Source organism: Anabas testudineus, chromosome 2 (genome assembly GCF_900324465.2).
Source record: "Anabas testudineus chromosome 2, fAnaTes1.2, whole genome shotgun sequence".
Lineage (NCBI taxonomy): Eukaryota > Metazoa > Chordata > Actinopteri > Anabantiformes > Anabantidae > Anabas > Anabas testudineus.
In genome coordinates, this window is record NC_046611.1 from 6,134,651 (window position 1) to 6,152,268 (window position 17,618).

The 17,618-nt window shown below is 39.2% G+C and overlaps 3 protein-coding genes across 4 annotated transcripts in view; 1 reads left to right on the forward strand and 2 right to left on the reverse strand.

Moving 5' to 3' along the window:
• Positions 1–610: 610 nt before the first annotated feature.
• Positions 611–8,706, reverse strand: LOC113163798 (cystathionine beta-synthase-like). Of its 2 annotated transcripts, none has more exons than XM_026362780.1 (15): positions 8,580–8,706; positions 5,635–5,932; positions 5,263–5,369; positions 5,002–5,136; positions 4,809–4,888; positions 4,188–4,392; positions 3,965–4,056; positions 3,725–3,850; positions 3,554–3,638; positions 3,356–3,461; positions 3,197–3,274; positions 2,964–3,098; positions 2,715–2,823; positions 2,267–2,351; positions 611–1,410 (listed from the first exon to the last, which is right to left on the reverse strand). In XM_026362780.1, the coding sequence occupies exons 2-15, from the start codon at positions 5,922–5,924 to the stop codon at positions 1,280–1,282; spliced, it is 1,764 nt and encodes a 587-aa protein (XP_026218565.1). In that variant the 5' UTR covers positions 5,925–5,932; positions 8,580–8,706; the 3' UTR covers positions 611–1,279. The 2 variants fall into 2 exon arrangements, with proteins under 2 accessions (XP_026218565.1, XP_026218564.1); XM_026362779.1 differs by lacking the exon at positions 8,580–8,706 and adding an exon at positions 8,459–8,573.
• A 674-nt stretch (positions 8,707–9,380) lies between these two features.
• On the reverse strand, positions 9,381–15,777 carry LOC113164834 (splicing factor U2AF 35 kDa subunit-like). The gene is made up of 8 exons (XM_026364346.1): positions 15,728–15,777; positions 14,442–14,529; positions 14,083–14,149; positions 11,987–12,036; positions 11,638–11,736; positions 11,251–11,384; positions 9,908–10,000; positions 9,381–9,826 (listed from the first exon to the last, which is right to left on the reverse strand). Exons 1-8 carry the CDS (start codon positions 15,769–15,771, stop codon positions 9,718–9,720), a joined length of 684 nt encoding a protein of 227 aa, XP_026220131.1. The 5' UTR covers positions 15,772–15,777; the 3' UTR covers positions 9,381–9,717.
• Positions 15,778–16,984: 1,207 nt separating this feature from the next.
• The window catches only part of LOC113164935 (B- and T-lymphocyte attenuator-like), a 5,073-nt gene continuing 4,439 nt past the window's right edge, over positions 16,985–17,618 (forward strand). Inside the window, exon 1 of the mRNA XM_026364497.1 lies at positions 16,985–17,618. Within this exon, the coding sequence (XP_026220282.1) occupies positions 17,547–17,618 (72 nt within the window). The 5' untranslated portion in view covers positions 16,985–17,546.

The following is a 17,618-nucleotide window of genomic DNA, read 5'->3' on the forward strand; positions in this document are numbered from 1 at the left end:
ATAAACCTGTGCCTAAACGTAATCCAGAGCTTCTACATTGAGTGAGAGTTACTATTACTTTTCTACATTTCAAAAGAGACAAAAACAACCCTAGATACAGAAAAGACACAGAAAATAGCATCAATCTCTTAAAAATTACCAACAAGAGACACATAGTGATAATGCACAGAATTGGCAGAGAGGAAACATAAAGAGTTGAAGAAGTCAGAAAAGAAGACATGACTAGTAAATCTACATGCAAAATGACAACAAAAAAAAAAAAAGCATACAACATGAAAAGCAAAAATAAAACCACAAAACCACCACAAACTATGCAGCTGTCTCATTTATGGTTGCTTTGCATCTCTTTCAGACTGGTGATCCTGCATGCAGAAAATAGAGAAATGGTCCCCAGTCGATCCATGAGTTAAGCATTAAATTAGCATTTAACAACATTAAACAGATTAGGGTCGACTTTTCCAACCTTTGGAAAATGAAGCCATTTTATTATGTGATCCCCTGAATGTGAATGTATATAAATTGTGTGAATGCAAGAATGCAGGCCGGCCTGCATAACCCACAACACAGAGAATAAAGAAACTAGTAAATAAAGTAATTAGGACAACAGTTGTAACATTTCTTCAGACTTTATTTAATTATACATTCATTAAGGACAAATTATGCAATATAAAATGTCTCCCCCAGACACAGCAGCCATTAAATACTCAAGACAAGTTTACAGTTACATCAAAGGCACTGTGCTGAAACAGGAGAGGAAAAAAAATAACACTACATGAACGTTTAAGAAACTATATTCCACACAAATGAAAAAGCAGCAAGAGTGAGATACACTGAAAACACAGTATACTTATATACAGACATGCTCATCTAATGAGAGAATAAATCAGCTGTGGCTTTCATAGTATTCTTATTTCTAAAGATCAAGGCCACAGAGAAACATTCATGTAAATTTAAGACCAACAAAACCTATTATTCTAGAGTCTGACATACACAAAAGAAGCAAAGTACAAATTTACATGAGATTGCTTTCTGCACTGTTTCAAATGATCAGATATTCTTAAAAAAAAAAAAAAAAAAATCAAGTAACCCAATCACAAGTGGCACGTTTTCCACCTATTATGCCTTAAGACTCAAGTTCAAACATAAAAAAAAATTAATACTTTAAAGTGGGAAAATAAAGAAGCTATCCTAAATCAAAAACTATTTGTTTGCCATTTTTGAGATACATCTATCAATGCAAGTAAAAGAAATGTACTCTGATTTATTTTCAGTCAGCCAGTCACATCTCATCACAGGACTCTGACATGGATCTCTCTCTCCTCTCCCGTACTGTGACGAAGTTGAGCAGGTCGACGGCTGTTACCACCCCGAAAACCATCTGCTTCAGACTGGGAGTGCCGTCTGTCAAGTCTGCTCAAAGAGCAGAAGGAAAGAGCAAGTCATTTAGTGATCAACAGTTCAACAGTTGTTTTCAGTCTTATTAAGCTTTACACTGATTTTTATACAAAAATCCAATTGTTATACTGATGACGTCTGTTTGTCCTGGTTGTATTGAGGTACAACTCAACAAAATAAAATGAACAGCAGCGATAATAATTTTTGTCCACTTGGGGGCAGTGGAACAAACTGTAAACCAATTCTGATTTATCGTCACAATATTTACACATTTTATTAACATCCAGCAACTCGTTATGGTGTTCAACAACTCCTGCAGGAAACGACTCTGCAGCAGCTGAATGCTCCACTGTGTTCTCCAGTTAGTTGCAAACTTTGCATATCTGCATAGGTAAAATGCAGGTGGCTTCCCTGAGGGTCACCTGCTGCAAACAACTTCCTCTTGTGGCTATGAACAATAATGATGACAGGTATAATCCAAACAACAAGTTACAGCCTGGAAAACTAAACATAATTCTGCTTGTTTGCATGAAACTAGACAGAGTACACACACAAAACAGCCATACGCTCATCTCTTCGGGACTCTGCTTCACAGGGCAGCATTTCCCTGAGAGATGAACTCATGTATGAGACAGGAATGATCAGTGGCCAAACAGCCCACTGAGTCACACCAATCCTATCAACTATATATTTGCTTGGGATAAAGACTGAGTGGCAGACTTTTTAACACACTACCACTAAGGGGCGCTAAAGTTAAAGGATTGTTGGCTCTAGTTAAGGAGCAGTGCAGTTTTGAGCAGAAGAAAGGAAATCCCAAAATAAATACATAAACAAATATGTATATATAAATAAAATATGATGCTGTTCTTACACTGGATCTGTTCATGTACCACCAGGGCAAAGTGGTCAATCTCTAGAATGCGAGATAACTTTCCCAAGTTATCAGTCAGACGAATCTGAGGATAAAAATTAGAGAAAAGAAAATCAATAAAACAGTCAACATGACATGAAAAAAAAATCTAACAAATGCACAAAGAAAACACAATTATCAGCTCAACTTAAACATAATTGAGTCTCTACTAACTGACTAACTAAAATCTCTCCACTCCAGTCAGTTCACAGTTCTATCAGGTGAAGATCCACCCCTGAACTGGTTTGTGTTATTGGCTGCTGCCATCAGCCAATCAGAATTAATTTAAATTCAACCTATGACCTATAAATCATTACTCAACATCATGGTGGTATCACTTTTACACATTTGTACAGTTCCCGGTGTACAAGAACCATGAGAACAGGGACATTTAAAGTTGGCGTCTAACCTGTTTGAACTGCTTGTAGAGCACTTTGCTCACGGGGTCGGACAGCTTGATTTTCCCTGCCAGGATCGAGGCCAACATGTTCCCCAAAGTCACCATGCCCAGGATTAACCTGCACAAAAATACACACACAGAGGCTGGGGTTAAAGCCTTGAAATGTATTGGCTCATACTGAAATGTCGACTACCCTGATTATTTGTTGAAATAGTAGACAGACACAAATATTTCATCAGTTCATTGTATGATATTCACCCAGCCTCATCCACAACAGGCGCCTGGTCAAAGCCCTTCTCCTTGAGGATCTTAATGGTCTTCTGACAGCTGACAGTTGGCAGGACAGTGAGAGGGGCCGACAGGTTCAAACCCTGAAGCTTCAGGTTCCACCACCTGGCAGACAGAGACAGATGAGAAGGTTTAACACTAACACGAACAGAGGACATATACAAGAGAAGCAAATTTAGCCCTTTCTTCATTGTGTCACCTACCAGGGTTTCGTCACCATAAGGTCTTCCTCCCTCAGGAAGCCCTTCTCCACCATCCACTTGTCACTAAGGAACTTGGACCTTGAGGATTGAGACAAAAAGAGTTTCAATATCAAATGTTTTTTTAAAAGAACCAATCACCAGATATGTGGGGATTCTCACATGTAGTTGCGGATGGAGTCGGGCAGGATGACCACACAGCGCTGGCCCTCCTTCAGCTCTTTGGCAGCATGAACCGCTGCTGCCATGGCCGTCCCAGAACTTCCTCCTGTTGAAGAAAAGAAACAAAAGGTGGTGACTAACATTTCACCATGACTTTACAAAGACATCTTGAGTTTGTGTTAAGACCAGAGCTCTTACCGCACAGCAGGCCTTCCTCTTTGATCAACATTCGAGACATGTTGAAGGACTCCTCATCATTAGATTTGTACCAGGTGTCGACCACCTGAGAAACAAAACAGTCATTAAGTCAGCATTCTTTAGGAACACATGACAGACATAAATAAAGGGAATAAGATCCTTTGAACTCACCGATCTGTCGAGCACAGTGGGGATGAAGTCGTACCCGATGCCCTCCACCTCATACTGGGTCTTATCAGTCTTGTTAAGCTCCTCAGGCTCAGCCAGGATGGAGCCTTCTGGGTCAACACCAACAATCTGCCGACACACACCACTTATAAACGCCCAGCACTTTCTCTCTAGTATGATTAGACTGACTATAAACAGTTAAAATAGCTCAAGACCCTTTTGACTTGCAGATAGACGACTTACTTTGATGTTGGGGCATTTTTCCTTCAGTTTGCGGGCGATACCTGTGATGGTCCCCCCAGTACCCGCGCCTGCAACTAGCATGTCCAGTTTACCTGTTAGGAAAGGATGAATTAAGAGTCAGTGGTGATTTTCTCGATTGTTGGAGCTTCATGTAAAAACAAAGCTAATCTCAAAGGATTTTAGAACATATTATTTCAGGGTTTTGGTTAAGAGATGTTTGTACCATCACACTGCTCCAGGATCTCTTCAGCTGTGGTGTCATAGTGAGCCAATGGATTGCTGGGGTTCCGGTACTGATCCAGGATGTGCGAGTTGGGGATCTCGTTCTTGAGGCGCCATGCTACACCCACGTGAGACTCTGGTGAATCAAAACGAGCACTCGTGGGGGTGCGAACAATCTCAGCTCCAAGAGCTCGCAAGACGTCCACCTGAGAGAGAAACAAAACATTTTCATTAGAACATGGAATATTATTTGGATATTTATTGGTGTTAAATTACACAGACACCATGATTTGGATTAAGATATTAAATGGCTGTTTCATTTTACACATGACTCCTTTGGAGTTTTGTTATGATGTTTTCATCACAATGTCAAGGCTTCAAAATGCATCAACAGCTTTGTTGGGTCATTGGTTGAAATCAAAGTTTAGAAATATGAATGCACAAGGCGATTGTCATGTTCTTGTATGTATCTGATATTATCAAGATTGCACTGAAAATATTCAGGGCAATCTGATTTGGAGCTACTAGTAGGAATAGTAGGATAGTAGGAACTTGGTTTATGATAGATAATACAAGTGTAAGCTTCGACACAGAGTGGTAGTTTCAGAATGAAACAGCTCACCTTCTCCATGCTCATTTTCTCCGGCATCACTATAATGCAGCGGTAGCCTTTCACAGCTGCAGCCAGAGCCAGTCCAATACCTGCAAACAACACACAAATCAAAAATGTAATTACTGTTGCACAACATCTTAACCTTTAATTATCTTTCTTCTCAAAGCAACACATGTATTCACACATGCATGCAGGTAATTACCAGTGTTTCCAGAGGTGGGCTCTATGATGGTGTCTCCAGGCTTGAGGACTCCGGCTCTCTCAGCATCCTCCACCATCCGGAGGCTGATCCTGTCTTTGACACTGCCGCCAGCATTGAAGAACTCACACTTGGCCACTACAAACACACAACATCGTTTAGAAATCTGAACAATCCTGAAATGTCATTAACATAACATAATGAACAGTCACACTTTCTGTTTTATTTATTAACGTGTCTCGGCTTGATTGTAGACAGACTCACATATTTCACATTTGAGTCCAAACGCTTTGGGGATCTTGCTGATTCGAACCATAGGTGTGTCGCCAATTTTGTGCAGGATGTTTGGAAGAACAGTTGAAGGAGGTGTTCTGGAAACACAAAGCGGGAGAACGTGTTTCAGCAAAGAGGAGATTCAAAAACAGAGTGTGTGTTTGTGTGTGTGTGTGTGTGTGTGTGTGTGCAGAGCAACATCAGGCTCTAATATCAGCGTTACATAACAACACCTGTGTCACTGGTTTGATGAGCTTTATATAAGTGTACTTTGTTTGAACTACTGTTCACTGGTTTAAACAAACACTATAATAATTGTAAATGTAATAAATAAAACTGAGGTAACGTGAACACCAGACAAACCTTGGAACTTGTGTGTGGGGAGAGTCGGCTTTTGAGGCTTCCAGGCTCCATGTGCAGCGGCTGGGAAGGTCAGGCCGAATCCACTTCCTCTCAGGAGAAGTGCTCTTTGTGTTGATCTGAATGGGTCCATTCGCCTCCTCTCTGTCCCCCGCTGTCGCTTTGTCAACCGCGATCAGTGGGAACGAACCCTCCCTGAGTTTTCCTTCTCCGTTTGTGCGGTTGTGCATCTTGGCAGAGTGAGGGCACACAGGGCCCATCACAGGCTCCTTGGATGAGGGAACTGATGGCATGGCTTGAACTGGATATGCAACTATAGGGGACATTGTTTATCATATAGACACAATTGTCACGCTGTGCTTTGCAAAGTATCCAGGTACCATTCCAGGTATCCAAGGCATAATGCAAATAACATTGGAAATTTCATAACTGCAAAGTTTCTCCTCATTAAATCCTCTTGCACGTCTTTTTTCTCTGGGCTCAGTGCCACACGTGTTCTCACGAAAGGATCATATTGCCTTGTTGAACTCAAGTTATCACACTCTGCCCTCTTTTAATACTCTATCTGGCAGCTTTAAATACATAATTTAGTGGCTTGCACTAGAAAAGATCTGTTTATTGTAACTTCCCACACAGTTACTAATGTCTACTACTCAAAATGCAACATGATTAACAGAAAATCTTATTTTAACAAAATATGCCACGGTATGATCTTAAATTTCTTTCTAAATATACTGATAAAATTACTATATAAAAAAAAACAGGAGACAGTAGAAAGTCAACTCCTTTGTTTAAGGCTGAGTCATACCTATCAACAAATAATGCTTCATCATGCTTAAACAGGATCTTTTGCAACACCGTCTAGTATTGCTCTCTCCACACCTTTTGTTTCACCCACAGCTTCAACGTGGACATATTCTTTAATTCAACAGCTTAAACACAGTCGTGATGACCAAAGAATTCAGTCAAACAGATCCTGATGTCACAGCTATGTGAGAAAACAGAAGTGGGATTAAGGAGGAAGCGTGTGGAGGCTCGCGGAGGATTAGCTGATCAAGCTTTAGTTAATGTTGCATCATTCTCTCACTACAGGAAACAAAGAAGGAGAAAAAGAGACGGTGGGGGACAAAAACACTATGCTGAGTCATGCTTAAAGAGTAAAGAGCACATGTTACAAGTGATGACATTACATGTTATTTATGAGGAAACTAATACACACACCAACTGCTAATGAAGGCACTTCTAGATGCAGCACGACAGAACAATATCAGGTAAAAGTCACTAAATTTTAAACCAACCGAACTAGAAATCTGATGCCTCCTAATCCATCAGTGCCTTTGTTAACACGCCCATTCGGCTCAAATGGCAGCACACGAACCTTCACTAATGCAAAGTGCACACACTGGGGCCAGCTTTTAAATCCGGGGCCCCTGTTTGACCCCTCTCTGAGTTCAGAAGATGTCCACACAGTGTGCCGACTACATCTTCTTAAGCAAACATCTCTGGATTGAAGAGTAAACTGTCCTGAGATATGCTGCTCTGAGGTTTGTTACACATTAATGAATAAAATGCTAACTAGATGCTGATGATGCCTCTTAAGAAACCATCAAGAATAAAGTGTTACTATTCTCCCACGTTCTTGCTTAACTTGATCAGTGATCGTGGATTTTCACAGTTGAAGTGTTAATACTGTCTGTAAACCATTTGTTCCCAGCAAATCAAAGTGCTAATTAAGGTTACATTGGCGTCAATTGCTGTGGTAAATGTGGGAAAGAGCAGGTGGTACAGAGGGTGATAACCTTACAGAGTTCAACATTGCAATTTGATCCTCCGTGAGAACACGTGTAGCTCTGAGCCCCGAGTGCTCGGCATAAAAGACTTGCAAGAGGGTTTAATGAGGAGAAACTTTGATTTTTGTTTAATATGCCACATTCGAGCCAAGAATTAAATCTCCAAATACCTACCAGCCTGGAAATAAAAATCACCTGACTGGAGTCTGGCAACATCAAACCCAATTTATGAGAAGTCCTGGTAATATTCTTACCTTATCAGACCTGATTATCTTCTTATGTTTTGTGGTTTCTAATCTCCTTAATTCACTGCACTCACATTAAAGCAGTGATTAAAGTGATTAAAGCACAGTAGCTCTTTCTATCTTAACTTTTTAAAACCAATGTGTTTGTTGGATAATTGCCCTGCCAGCAACAAACACAAACAAAGTAACAGCTGGCTACAACAGCAGACTATAGATATTCACTCATCCATAACAAAAGCTGAACCAAATGTGAACAGCAGGAATGTCAGATAGAGAAACAGCGTAAAACTGCAGGCACTTCACCACATGACCATTTACCTTTATCCACATCTTCTACAATCACCTTTTTTCAAGCATAAAGTAAAAATGAATGCTTTTTTGCTATTAGTTTATTCTAATTTGGATATTTGCATGTTCTGCTGAGATAAAACTGGACATTTTCAGCGTTTTCTGGTGATTTTGCGACTAAAATATTAAATCAAACGATTATTCGGGAAAACAATGGACAAACCAATTATTAGTTCAATAGTGCAATATTAACCCAAAAACATGAACAAATCCTTTAAAAATATTCATTCCTGTCAACATGTAAGGGAAGAATAAAACGAAGCTGAATCTATAAAGAAAAGAATAAGCATCAACTATAAATGCAAATTAACACTAAATGAATAAAAAACACGAATAACCGTGAGGATTCACTACCTTAAATAAGATATTAAGTGTTAATTGTACATAACACAAACACTTGTGCTGACAAATGGTCCAATAAATAAATCTGATCGACGCACTTACAATATTGCATCATATCAGCGTGAGCTCATCGGGCCTCAAATTTAAATCGCCACGTTTTATAAAAGTCTCCTCTCGCTCCTCTTTCAGCCTGCAGCTCCTCTGCTCGTCTGTCGCCACTCACCTGATGAATTTAACGCTCACAGAAATGTGGAAATGATGAGAGAGGGCTCCGGGACTGACGCTCACTCCGACCCGCTCCGCGCTGTGACCGACTTCCGAGACGCTCACGCCGGTTTTGGTGACGACACAGCCAGAGAGGATGTGGGCAAAGTTTGGAGACGCGCTCCGATTGGCTGCGCCGAGGGCGTCTGCCTCGGCCGCTCCACCAATGACAGCAGAGATTTCTCAATAAGGATTTGATAAGATGCCTGCACCGGGTGTTTACCTTTTATTGACCAAACACGCTCTGCACGAACTGAGGCACATGTGACATGAAGACAACTTCTCACGAGTGGTTAGGTCTAAAATATCCTAATAATAAAAAAAAAAGGTGCGTTCAAATACGCTGTAATTTAGATAAAACCTTTAAGTTTTCCTTTTTTATATTATATTATTCAATTTCTTTAATTTCTCACCAACGCATTATTCTAATCACTAATAAACATGCAGGCTGGAGCACCAACAAGTTAAACATATCAGCTGGCACCACAGAAAGGAGTTTAAAAGTTTGCTGCAAGTCAGCTGGTTTTTGTAATCTGATTTACTCAGCTGCACTTCAATCTATTAAGTAATGGAGCTCTAGGCAAACACCTAATAATATTTTCTTGCCTCCAATGCTGCATATTCACTAAGTTTGTGCTAATGAAATGACCTCAATCTGGAATTAGTGTACTGTACTTTGTGTGGACAGGGTACATTCAGTACCCAAAGGTGGTGGAATGTAGCCTAGTGGATTTAAAATAAAATAAGAAAAATCAGGAACTTGAATGTAGTATTTAAATTCTCATTCTACTGCACTAAAACTAAAGCAGCACTGCTACAGATTAAACTTCCAAACTGGATATGATCTCACATCTCATCAAAGAAGCACAGCATAAAAAAAGACGTTCATTTAAGCAAGTGGTGCCAGTGCAGAGTTACAAATGTGTTTTTATTGAGAAAGCGACATAAGCTTGTCTTTAAAAAAAGGGAATAAAAGAAAAAACACTTCCAACAATTCACCAAAAAAAAAAAAAAAAAGAAAATAAAGAAAATAACTTTTCACTGCTGGGGTTAAGAGGGAGGGATTTGGTTGGACATTAGGTCAGTCTTGGCTTCCTTCAGAATCTTCCAGAACGCTCTCGGTCCCTCGACCTCCGCCTCTCCCGGTCCCGTCGTCGATCCCTGGAGCGAGAGCGTCGTTCCCTGGAACGTGAGCGAGAGCGGTGCCTGGTGGGTGAGAAGCGAAGATTGAGTAAAAAAATCCTAAATCATTATTGAATCTATATGTTGCACTAAAGATGTGTATACCTTTTCCTACGGCGACCATACAACTCTCTCCGAAGTTCCCTCGATATGGGTTTCAGGTGCATGAAGTTACAGAAGCCACCTCGAGTGCACTCTCTGCAATAAAACAGTACACCAAGGGTTAATAAAAACTTTCTGGACCTGTATACAGTGAGGAGGGGTCACGAGGAAGAGCTGCACCCTGTTACACATGCTGAGGAGCATGCCAGGCTGCCAAGCAGAACATCTGATCTTTATCTCCCTCCACTCTGAGTTGGTCCAATCACCAGCAGAGTAAACAAGTCCAGATCCAATAGAAAGTCACTGAATGACTCATAATGCCGTTTCCCTCCTACTCTCCAAGGACAAAGTTTATCTTTGAATTAAAAAAACAAAAAGCGAACCTTCACAAAACGCCTGTGTAGCTGGTTTGGTTGCAGTGCTGAGGGACAAATGGAAGGTCCACACAGTAAACAGTGACGCTTTATTTAGCTGCTGGCATGGCCTGATCTACCTACTACATGGGCAAAATAAACAAAAAAAGGAACTGTGCCTACATTGATCCAACTGTTCAATACTTAACGCTCTCATGTCAGCTAAAACTGAACTGGGATTCAAAATAGCACAAACCAGAAGCTGAATTTCAAAGGGGAAGTTTAGTGAATGTTAAATTAATCAGCGTTTGTTATTTGTTCGAGTTTGAGATCAACTCAACTCAAATTCATTACTGTGCTAACTAGCTTGGTGAACTTCACTTGCTTGTTGGCAAGTTTCATTCAACAAGCAAGTAAGTTTCAATCTTTCAGTCTCCTCGCCTCCTGCCAAGCCAGAAGAAACGGACAGTCCAGTTCACGTAAACATTCATATAGTCAATTGATAACTCCAAATCCTTGCCGCATAATGCCTTTTTTAACCAAGACCCATCGATACCAATGCTACAGCTTAAAAAGACTAAAAACAACTTCATTCTCCTAATGAAATCTATTTACATTTACAAAAGGGATACATGCCGGTAAATGGCAGTGAATGTAAAACAATACAATGACATAACAGGCCTCACATATACAAAAAATATTCAAAATATTTATCAGAACCTTTTGTGTATCTTCAGTAAACATCCTCAACTTTTCAGCACGTTTTGTTGAAGTATATATAATAATGTGCCTCTTTTGTTCTGTGTTTTAATGCTTCATCATAAAAAAAGAAGAAGAGGAACGTTTTGGCTGTCAAAGTTATCAGTTCAGTTATCATTCTGAAATTTATCTTACACCATCCTAATCATTTAAAAATGGTTTAAAGGGATATTCCACTGCTTTTTTATATTAACAGACAGTTTTCAGTGCTCCTACAGTTCAGATGTTACTCACCCCATTTCATACTGGCGGCAACAAGCTTCCCTGAAGTCAGTGACTGGAGAGAGCTCAGCGTGGATGGGTTGGGCGTTGAACCACCGGTTGTTCAGGTCCATGACTGCCTTCTCTGCATCCTCCTCCCGACGAAACTACACATGCAGGACACACACAAGTTAGATTATACATAGAGAAACTTATATGACTTAATGGCAACACAGCTGCTCTGAGAATAGGTATATTCTCTGATATAAACTTAGTAACAGTACCTTAAAATGTTTTTTATATTTGATTTGAAGTAATCTAACATGGCTCTTGATGTAAACGCTGTATTAATGATTAATATAATCTATTCAAATAATCTCATTTGCATCAACTCCACCTTATGTAAATTTATTCACCGACCTTAACATAGACGTTGCCGACAAGGTGATCGCCCAAGTTATCACACACGTTCATCTCCTCCACCTCTCCATACTTCTCTTCCATCTCTGTAAACACTTCCTTTGTTTGAAATAAAAGAGAAAATAACCATTAACAAGTCCAGCAACATCTGATTTATATTCAGTTAGAACTAGTCTGTGTTGTTTTAACTTTAAAATAGTCCCACAGCCTCCACAATTTATGATGAGTTACAGCAGTTACAATATCCTGGTTCATAATGATTCAGTCGTGTTCAGCAGCAATATGTTACAAAAGAACAGAACACTTTGTGCAACATGTAGAATAAAGACAAGTACAAACGGTCACTCACCTCGAAGAACTCATCATAATGTTCTTGCATTTCCACATCGCTGACAGCACCTACAAAACGATAACAAGCAACAGTCAAGACAAAGTTAGACAGGTGCTGGGGAAAAAAGTCTTTAAATGGACCTTTAAACAGATAAACTAACTAGCAACATAGCATGATGCTAATTACTGCTCTAGGATGTTACACAACAGTCTCTTTTGGCAATTCCACTACTTTCACAGACAGAGGTAAAGTAGAAACTAGAGCTCACCTCTGTTAGTCTTGTTGTGGAGTTCTACATTTACCAATGTTTTATTTTCTTCACAAAACTGCTTACACGTTTGTGTAACTACATGATGTGCAGAGGAGTCATGATGTAAACCCCCAGATTTTATTTATAGGTAAACTACTGAACTTTACAGTTCATGGCCCCTGGCTATCTCATAATGCGTTGGTGGCATCAGTAGTAGAAAACTGCTTCAGTAAATTAGAAGCAAACATTGTGTACTCAGTGTGGACAAACACAGAAAATTATTTAGCTTACTTAAGTCTTTTGCATCTGATTCACATCAAAAAATTGAAGATCTGAAACCAAAGCTGTTCTGTGAGAATTACCGCACCACACTGACTCAGGCAGTTTGAGTTAGGCCAAGAAAAGACGCATGTGGCCAGTTTTTCAAACTCCAGGAAAAGATGTGATGCACTAGACATCTCTAGAGGACAAATTCCTACACCAAGCCAAATTTATGTGGGGAAGTGTGATGTAATATATTAAGTATAGTCAGTGCTGGAGGGTCCTGCAAATGAAGGGAGAACTTACAGTGTAAACCATCAGCAGACTGGGCACAGATTTGAAGGTTATGAAGGTAAATGTTCAAGAGGGAAATGGTCTGAAATACAAAACGTAAACTTCTGTGATATAAATACAACCAAAATAAAAAGCTGGGGAGGAAAAATGTGATTAGATATTGGCGTGTCAGCAAACTGCTGTCCTTTATAGCTTACATTTTCTTAGTTTTTGAACAGTACTCTGATGTCATGGACTTTTTAACTTTTTTTATATTACAGGTTATTGACAGAAACAGACTATAACAGTAAGATTAGATACTTCAGCTTTAATTTTTATTTTAGTTAGAGACTGTAGTTAACAGCTTCACTGGATTTGATCTATGGATTCAGGTCCAAATATAAAATTATTTTTTTGGTTACTGATTGGTTTAACTGGAAACATAAAAATTAACTGCGACAATCCAGACATTATACATATTTGTACAAGCTGGATAGTATGAGGATGCCCACTTCTGTCTCATCCAACCAGTTTTTTTTTTTTTTAATTCATGCATTATTTGAACAGTAAACTTCAAAATGTACTTTACTGATGCAACCTATATGCTAACCTTTCAATGGATCACATTTACTTGCTGGTATATTAGTCTTCAGCAGTGTTTGTCAAGGTGGACACATGCTGAATCGAATCTCAAAAACTGCTAATTGCTTTTACACAGTACCTTTTTTTTTTTTTTTTTTTTTACATACAACATCGAAGATATAAATGCAAAAAACTGTCAATACCGAAGATAAATCAGAGTGCCAGTATTTCATAATTTAATCTAACAAATGTCACTTCATAGTGATTATTCAAGTAAGGATGCTAAAGTATGTGATAACATATTACCCTTTTGCCTCTTATACTATCCTTTCAAGTTAAGGTAATTCTGTCCATTACAAACCTACCTGTATCAGAGGTTCTGCTTCAGTTCTATTAGGCTGGACATGTTGACTGTACTGTACTATACAACACACAATGTTCTGTTAGTACTGTTTATTTTGTTTGTTTTTTTGCATCAGTGTTGGTTAACACTGTCATTCAGTGTAGGAAGCACCAGAAGGAAAGAATTTGTGATTCTTGTTGGTGTAAGGGGAACCAATGAATAAGAGAAGAAAACCTATATTAGTCCCACAACGGGGAATGACTGAATATTTGCAATTTTGTATATGAAAAATAATAGTGTCCCAACAGGATGTCCAGCTAACAGGGAAAAAGCAGTACCTCACATCTGTTTTTTTATGTGATCACCACTTTCAGGAAGTGGGTTGCTGACAAATGTATAACTTACAGCGAGATGCGTCGGCTGTCTGTGCACTGTTCTGGGGATTACGGTAGATGTTCTGAATCAAGATGGTCTGCAGAGAGAAAGAACAAAATGTTTTGCTGTATGACAGGATTGTTTGATGATTGGATAGTTTTGTGCTATTTCTGATTACATCAACTTCTAATTTAGCTTGATTGCTTCTTTTGACAGTCATGCAGATCCTGTATCCGGTTGATCTGGAATACTTTCACCAATTTGATTAATAACATATAATTTCCAGGAGACAAGAGTTTTCATGCAATGTTCACTGGAACATGATGTGATATCTGTCAGTGTTGCAGAATAAAGATATATTAGGGGGAAATCTCCAGTGGGATTCTCACCTGGCTGAAGGTTGGTTTATTGTGCAATCTTGAGCAGCGGTCTCCATGTCTGCAAGCTCCAATTTTAAAATAGAAAGAGCAATTGACCCTGGAAAAGAAGAAATCGTCATCAACTCAGTTTTCCACCGTTTTAATAGATTTAATTAAGGATAAGGCCAGTGGCATAGTTTGGCGACATAATGCAAAAAGCCAAAACAACGCATCATTCAATTTATAAATATTTCAAAACTTCTATAGCCTAAACATAGTTATATATTCACAAAGTTGAACAAATAGTACAGTGATTAGAAAATATTCATAAGACGGAATAAAACAATGTATTGAACACTATGCTCAACCATTAATTTTGTGCAATAATGAGTATTTAGGGCACCAGGTCATAAAGGGTTCCAAAGTTTGCGGTAATCTCATGTTTGTTTTGATGGGTCAATATTTCACCCACTGCGACAGTTACTGAACCCTTTTTTATTTTTTGCGTGGACAGAGCAAAGAGAGGAATAAGCTTTACTTGAGATTTGTTGATTATTTGCAGACTCGTTAAAAACAATGAGCAGGTTTGTCATGTTCCATGTAAACCCCGTATTCTGAATATGCTCACAGATCAAAAACAGATTAGAGCAAGTAACTCAAAACCGTTAATGTACTAATTAAACATTGTACCACATCCTTCCTCGACAACTAAACGACTCAGTTTGTTTTGGTCTAACTCTGTTTTGTGTAAACCTCCTTGCACGAATAGCACTAAAGCCAAATAACAGACACATCATTATAATAAATGTAAAACAAAATTATCTATATAACTGATTTGTTAAACCTGCAAACAGTTATTTTGCTTCAGTAGGATGTTGCTTGCTACACTCCCACTGGTGAAACTGAGCAGAACAATCCGCCTAAGAGACACAGCTAACGCTAACTGATTTAGCTAAGTTAAGCTTATTAACTGACCATGTTACATGTTACTGGACTGTTAAGTAACTCTAAATGCATGTTTGCAGCGTTGGCATGTGTACCAACAAGCTTCTTGATATAAAGTAAAATGAAATATTTTGGCGCAAAGCAACATCCCACAGTAGCTATATGTTAGCTAGTGTTCCTGCATGAGTTTCATTCAATGCGTTAGCACAGCATTAGCTTCCTCTTGCTAGAGTACGTTTCACTATAACATTCAGATGAACTACGGCTGAACACAAAGCCCCACTAATGATGAAGAAGAGCTCCAGTAGATACACTCTGCATATAACTAAAAGTTTAACTGACAAATACAACATATATTAAATTAAACTTACTTGTCTTTCTCTGTGCCGAAAATGGACGCCAGATACTCCGCCATTTTCGGCTCGTCTGAGACGTAGAGATGTACGTCATTACGTGACCGTTACGTAAGTCGTTCCCAGCCGGCTACGTGCACTGACCCTGAACGCCGCTCGTCGGCGCTGTTGTCCCACAAACACGTGGTGTAGTTTTTATTTCCCTAAAGTGGTTGTGGCATCAGTACTATTAACATTAATCTGTTTTAGTTGTAGTTGTACATTTATATCTAGAATATAGAGAAATCTAAAAGTATCAGAAACCTAATAATAATCCAGAAGTTAAAGAGAAATGCTGTTTAGTACTAAAACACATGAAATCTGTCTATTTTAGTACTTTTTAGTACTACAGTAATACTGTTTTAAATGCAGTACATTGGACTAGACTACTCTACAGTCAGGTGTTTCTGAATACTTTACACTGGACATTCATGGCATTATATTTCACATGAAAAACATAGAGTAAGCTTATACCATATCATATCGTAAAACAAATTGTTGATGACAACTTGGTCATCTGTGAGTTTTAATAGTGAGTAGGCTACATTAGGGTCAGATACTGGTGTGGGCTTAGATTTTACTAATGCTTGTGTATTTATAGTGGGGTAAAACTGTGAATTGAGTGCTTATGTTATATACAGTTTCTAGTAATTTACTTAGAAAAGTCACACTTCTTCTTACAGAAAATGGAAAACAGCTACAGTTAGTCATTTAAATTGGTGAATTTGCATTTCCGTTTGTCATTTTGTCTTCCGCCTTGTTGAATATTTCTCGTTTGGGGGATTTTTATCAAGTGTCTTTTATTTACTTCTACTAAAACTGTCACTATATCTTTATTGAAGATTGATATTTTACATAACCCCCCCGCCTAATGGCATGGGTGTCACATTATTTATGTAGTTTTACTTTGAAGGCATCACTTTCATTTGAGTATTTTTTAAAATAAGTTTATTTTTTCCCCATCAGTGCTCCTATTTTTCCAGAGATTTAAAGAAACACTCCAACTATATGTAAAGTTTTGGAGAGACAGTAGATTTACAGGCTCTAAGTTTGTCCTGGAGCCACAGAAGACTGTTCTATTCACAAGCTACATGGTAACAGGGTTGACCAACTGACAGATAAGCAAACCACAAGCTGATGGTATCGCATGATAACAACCATACACACACGCACATGCACATTAACAGAGTGGGTATTAAAGCTCAAGAGGCCACAACCTCCCAGTCCCCTCTTCAGTGCACTGTATATCCTTCCCTTAAACCACACCACCATGCACAGGGCCGCACGTTTGCAGGAGACGCAGACAGTGAAGATTAAAGAAGCAGAGAGGAAGTCAGCTTGAAGAAGGCGAACCACAGACGGTGCCAAGAAGTGATGAGAAATACGTGAAGGTGCACAGACTGAAACAAGACTCGGAAATTAAAATCATATGTGAGGGAGGGAGACTTGTAGTAAAACACGAGATCTTTGCTAAAGCTGTGCTGTGTCGGGGTCAGCACCTGAAACGGTGGGAACCCCCTGTCTTGACATATTTCACAGCGTTGGATTTGCAAGATTTGCAGAAACAAGACCACCCACCGAGTTACAGTCAACTCCACTACATTCAACACCTCTGGTGTAAAGGGGAAAGAGACAGAGGTAGGAAGGGAGTGAGCACAGTGTAAAGAGAGGAAGCAGCTACGATCACACAGGACTTCTCTATTTTGTTTAAACAAATGATGATGCACCGGCAGAATCAATTCCTAGTTGGACTGGCTGCAACTTGAAGATAACACGAGGCTTTCCACGCGTTCCCATCATGAGTCCAAACCAGTGCTGGATCATCCTGCATGTGTCCATCTTGGCAGGGCTGCTTTTCACCTTAAATGCT